This window comes from Otolemur garnettii, unplaced genomic scaffold, assembly GCF_000181295.1.
Source record: "Otolemur garnettii isolate 467f Iridium unplaced genomic scaffold, OtoGar3 scaffold00001, whole genome shotgun sequence".
Classification (NCBI taxonomy): Eukaryota; Metazoa; Chordata; class Mammalia; order Primates; family Galagidae; genus Otolemur; species Otolemur garnettii.
In genome coordinates this window covers 46,819,404-46,824,820 of record NW_003852396.1, presented here as the reverse complement: position 1 = coordinate 46,824,820, position 5,417 = coordinate 46,819,404, and the positions used below count along the sequence as shown (strand labels likewise).

At 37.5% G+C, this 5,417-nt stretch overlaps 1 protein-coding gene across 1 annotated transcript in view; it reads left to right on the top strand.

The window, feature by feature from the left end:
- Nucleotides 1-2,600, top strand: part of SAAL1 (serum amyloid A like 1) — a 24,121-nt gene extending 21,521 nt beyond the window's left edge. The window contains exons 11-12 of the mRNA XM_003781152.2: nt 723-815; nt 2,458-2,600. Coding sequence (XP_003781200.1) covers nt 723-815; nt 2,458-2,550 — 186 coding nt within the window. The 3' untranslated portion in view covers nt 2,551-2,600. The remainder of the gene's footprint in view (nt 1-722; nt 816-2,457) is intronic.
- Nucleotides 2,601-5,417: the final 2,817 nt, after the last annotated feature.

Genomic DNA, 5,417 nt, shown 5'->3' with positions numbered 1-5,417 from the left:
CTCCCAAGTAGCTGGGACCACAGGCACCCGCCACAACGCCCAGCTATTTTTTGGTTGCAGCCGTTATTGTTGTTTGGCGGGTCCAGGCTGGGGATTTGAACCCGCCACCTTAGGTGTATGTGGCTGGCGCCTTAGCCGGTTGAGCTATAGGCGCTGAGCTATCGTGAAAATTCTTAAAGTTTTTTTTTTTTCTTTTAAGCATTAAGTGATATGAGCAGTTTAGACTAGAGCAAATACTCCAAAACGCAATAGAGAGGAAGGATTAGAGAGAGTTGAGGCTGGAGGCCAAAAGACCTACCAACAGGCTCTTGTGGTTGATAATCTTCAAGAATAATCTGAAAAGTAAAAAGAACCTAAGCAATGGAAGTGTGATGAACAGGAAGGGTAAAATAAGAGATTTAGTAGAGTGGGATTAAACACTTGGTGGGGGAGGCAGGAGGGCAGCAGGGATTGGTAACCAGTAGGGAAGAAGGAAAAATCTTCACTATGTCCCATGTTTTTGGTTTATGCAGCAGGATGGGTGGTGGTACCTTTGCTAAAATCAACAATGGAGAACATATTTGTGTTACATAAGCCTCCTCGGTTGGTGGGTTCAGTTTGGGACATGGAAATTCTATTTCATCGGTAGGGAAATGTATATACTTACGTGTATTTGTTTGCCAATTATAGCCTTAGAAATGTTCCTGTTTTTATATTAAACTTTTTTTGTTTATTTGTTGTAGGAGACTATGGCTCAGGGACTAAAGGAGGGCCAGTTGAGCAAAGAGAAATGTTCTTCTGCATTTCAAAACCTTCTTCCTTTTTACAGCCTTGTGGTGAGTATGGGTAAATGTATAGGTGGTTGAGTTTCGTAGGATTACTAACTGAAATGTTTTCGGTTAAGCACTTGATTTTCAAGGCCTTTGCCAGAAAAGGGAGTGCATATAATTTATACAACTTAGTGCCTTTTTTGGGAAAGGTGACTGCTGGATAATTCATAGTACTGGCCTGAGTAACAATTTGAAGAGGAGAGAGTCGATGAATTTGTAGTACCCCTCCCTCTTATGAAGTAGATAGCATTAAGTGAAAGTAAGATTTTTAGGAATAGTCAGTAGGTTTGTATGGTTCTTCAAATGACATCACATTTGCTACCATTAGAGGAAATTTCAAAATAGGAATTTTTGGCCGTGCATAGTAGCTTACTCCTATAATCTCAGTGACTCGGGAAGCTAAGGCAGGAAGATTATTTGAGGGCAGGAGTTCAAGACTATCCTGGGCAACATAGCAAGACTGCATCTCTACAAAAAATTAAAAAGAGGCTCAGCACCTGTAGCTCAGCAGCTAGGGCACTGGCCATATACACCAGAGCTGGCGGGTTTGAACGTAGCCTGGGCCTGCCAAACAACGACAGCTACAACAAAAAAATAGCTGGCTAGAGCAATGCCTGTTTTTTCCTCTGCACTACAAGGTGTATTTACCCTTTTAAATGTATTCAGAAAGCCAGCACATTATTTAAAAAATAAAAATAGCTGGGCTCAGCGCCTGTGGCTCAAGTGGCTAAGGCACCAGCCACATACACCTAAGGTGGTGGGTTTGAATCCAGCCTGGCCCCACCAAAACAACAATGACAGCTGCAACCAAAAAATAGCCGGGCGCTATGGCAGGTGCCAGTGGTCCCAGCTACTTGGGAGGCTGAGGCAGGAAACTCGCTTGAGTCCAGGAATTGGAGGTTGCTGTGAGCTGTGATATGATGGCACTCTACCCAAGGTGATAGCTTGAGGCTCTGTCTCAAAAAAAAAAAAAAAATAGCTGGTGGGTGGCTATAGTCCCAGCTACTTGGGAGGCTAAAGGAGCAAGAGAATTGCTTAAGCCCAAGAGTTTGAGGTGGTTGTGAGCTGTGATACCACAGCACTCTACTGAGGGTGATAGTGAGACTCTGTCTCAAAAAAAAAAGAGAGAGAAAATTAACCAGATGTAGTAATGCATACTGGTAGTCTTAGCTACTTGGGAGACTGAGGTGTGAGGACTGCTTGAGCCCAGAAATTTGAGGTTCCAGTAAGCTACTATAATCATACTGCACTCTAGCCTGGGCTCTACAGTGAGACCCTGTCTAAACCATAGGGAAAAAAAGGAACTTTTTTAAGAAAATAAAGTATAGAATATGAGAGTGAGAAGACATATCATCAGGGAGAATGTTAATAAAACTCCAGTAATGGACCCTAAAAGGAAGTAGCAGGAGAATAAGTACTGGCTCAAGAGTAAAACAGATGTTAAAGGATGATTGTTTCCTTGGTAACAGTTGTTTCCTCTAATAAATAGAGAACTATTAGAAAGTACTATTACTGGGAATCTATCAGCCTTTCTTTCCTATCACTCTATTTAGAAACCACAGGTAGAGCATTTTTATAGTCAACAGGTAATATCATAAACCACCTTTTCCTCCACCACATCTGTTTCATTCTTTTGTTTGACTCACAGGTGGAAGACTTTATTAAAATCCTCCATGAAGTTGACAAGGCTCTTGCTGAGGACCTGAAAGAAAGCTTCCTGAGTTTAAAGGTTCCTACTTAAAAACTGAATTGGAATTTCTTCTATTCCAGAAATAAACTTCATTTTCCTCAAGGAGTATTGAAACTGACATATAGGGAATAGTAGATAAAGTTTCTATTAGACCATAAGTGTCTGGTATTACTTTTGTGCCCTTATCTCACATTTATTTGTCATTGGAATGAGGAGTTTGACCACTGTCACCCCCTCCCTTATGTGGTATTAATCATTTTCAGTTGAAGAAAACCGAAAAATATAAGCTTATCCTTAAGGTTCTTTTTAGAATATTGAAGGGTTAATGAGAATTTTCTTTTTAACTCTTAATTTTGTCTTTATATCCAGTACAAGTGCATTCAACAGCAGTATCAGAAAACCCTGCTATAATGGCTTAATCTGATAGCTTTTACATATCTTGTGCAATAAAAAGTCCGGAGGTGGACAGTCCAGACCCGAAAAGGTGACTCCTTTCACCTTTCCACATGGTCTGTCATGTAGACGTCTGTGTTCATGTTTGTTGTCTTGTGGTTAACGGGGCTGTGCCATCTCTGGGCCTTTCATTTACATTCAAGGAGGAAAAGAGAGAAAGAAGCAAAGGGCCTTTCTCCTTGTAAGTTCTTACCTTTAATTTGGAAAGGGCAGTCCCTTCTTACCAGAACCTGATGTATGGTCATCCCTAGCTGCAAGTATGTGAAGTCTAGTACTTTGTTTTTCTTTCTAGTCTCTATAGGAGGGAAAGGAAGAGAGAAGAAAGATGTGAATGGCATTTGGATTAGCCAATCTGTGGTGTTTGCCACAATGTGAAAATATATTTTAGCTCTTTTGTGAGTAATTTGTGTTGATTGTCAGATTGTTAGTAATGACTCATAAGCAGTTACTGCTACTGGTTTAGCTTTGTTACATTTCATTTTTTCTGTGTTTTACACATGAAGGTATAAATTCTAACATTTTGATACAAGTACATTAACAAAATTCTAAATTTTCAACATTTCAGTGATTAAATTTCAGAAAATGACTTTCTTGAGCGAATTTAGATTTTTAAAATTAAGATTGAGGAAGTTTAATCTGATTTTTTGCAAGAAATCCTATTTTTACCCCTTATTTTTTAACATTCCTTTAGTTTTTTTCCTAATAAAATATATTCAGATAATCAACAGGTATGTTTACAGAAGTATTTAGTTTGAAAGTTTGAATTATTTTAGATATGAAGATTGGAATTTTTAATTGATTTTAAGGAAGTATCAGTTATGAATGACAAAGCTAGCTTTTTAAACCTCTTTTTTGGGTATAGAACCTTTGCAATTTACTTTGGAATCTTTTTGGCTTCCAAGCTTCAATCTTGCTTTATTCTTTGTTTTCTTTCCTTGAGGGACTTTTCCTGATAAAGCATAGAGGTTACTGTTGCTGGTAAGAGATAGGATAATTTCCAGTTTGGAGCTGATTTTATTGCTGGAAGTGTTGCTACTGAAAAGAATTGGACTATAAAAGTAAAATCTTGCAGGTGAAATTCTAATTGGTATGTTTACTATATGTATATTTGCATGTCCCCATGGCTGACCTTATTGGTACACTGAATGTTACTGTATTTAACATGAAAATTCAGAGGCACTCATGAAATCCTACCTACTGGCTGATGCTAACGTTTCATTCTTATTATTTTTTTAAGTTTAGAGTTAAAATATTCTTCTCTATAAAAACAATACTTTAAGTTATTAATTATGTTTACCGTAGTACATATGAATTTCATATTTTTTTCCCTGAGAGCATGATTTAAAAGGGGAAGCACAAAGACCTTGGGTATCTGAAAGAGTGGGGCCCAAAGAGGATAAGTTACAGAAGAAGAAAAAGGATATGTCATGGGAAAACTAGGGACATCCGAGTTATTTTCTGCTTCACTTTTCTACCTTGGACTTGCACTGTTTAACTTTGTTAGCTCTTGTTATTGTTAACATCATGAGGTGGTACATATTTTCATAATATTTTGATATGCTTGAAAACTTTCTGCGTTTATAAATTATACATATTAAATAGTTTTTGAAAAAACAAAGTGAGAAGTGTTAAAACTTTTTTAATGCTGTGTGATCTGAAGAATTTACTCACATACACAGCAAAGGAAACAACAAAGTGAAAAGACTGCTTACAGAATGGGAGAAGATATTTACAAACTGTCCATCATTAATAACTACAATCTATAAGGAGCTCCAACAACTCAATAGCAAAACATCAAATAATCTAATCAAACACAGGCAAAGGATGTGAATAGATTTCTAAAAGAAAACATACATAGGGCCAACAGGTATATGAAAAAATGTTCAACATCATTAGTCATCAGAGAAGTGCAAATCAAAACTAAATTGAGATATCATTTCACCCCAGTTAAAATGACTTTTATCAAAGAGACGGGCAATAACAAATTTTAGTGAAGAAGCAAAGAAAGGGGAACGCTAGTACGTGGTTGATGGGAATGTAAATGAGTGTGACCACTATGGAGAACAGTATGGAGGCTCCATACTGTTAAAAAAATAAAAACAGAACTACCATGTGACCCAGCAATCCCACTGCTTGTATCCAAAAGAAGGAATTCAGTATATTGAAAAGATAATCTGCACTCTGATGTTTATTGCAGCACCATCCACAACAGCAAAATCATGGAATCACCCTAAGTGTTTGTCAACAGATGAATGGAATAAAGAAGTTGTACATATACAGGGTGGAATATTACATAATCATAAGAATGAAATTCTATCATTTGCAACAGCGTGGGTAGAACTAGAGACGATTGTGTTAAGTGAAATGATCTACTGTTTACAGGCAGTCCCTGGATTATAAAGGAGATAGGTTCTGTAGGTTTGTTCTTAAGTTGAGTTTGTATGTAAGTTGAAACAGGTACATTC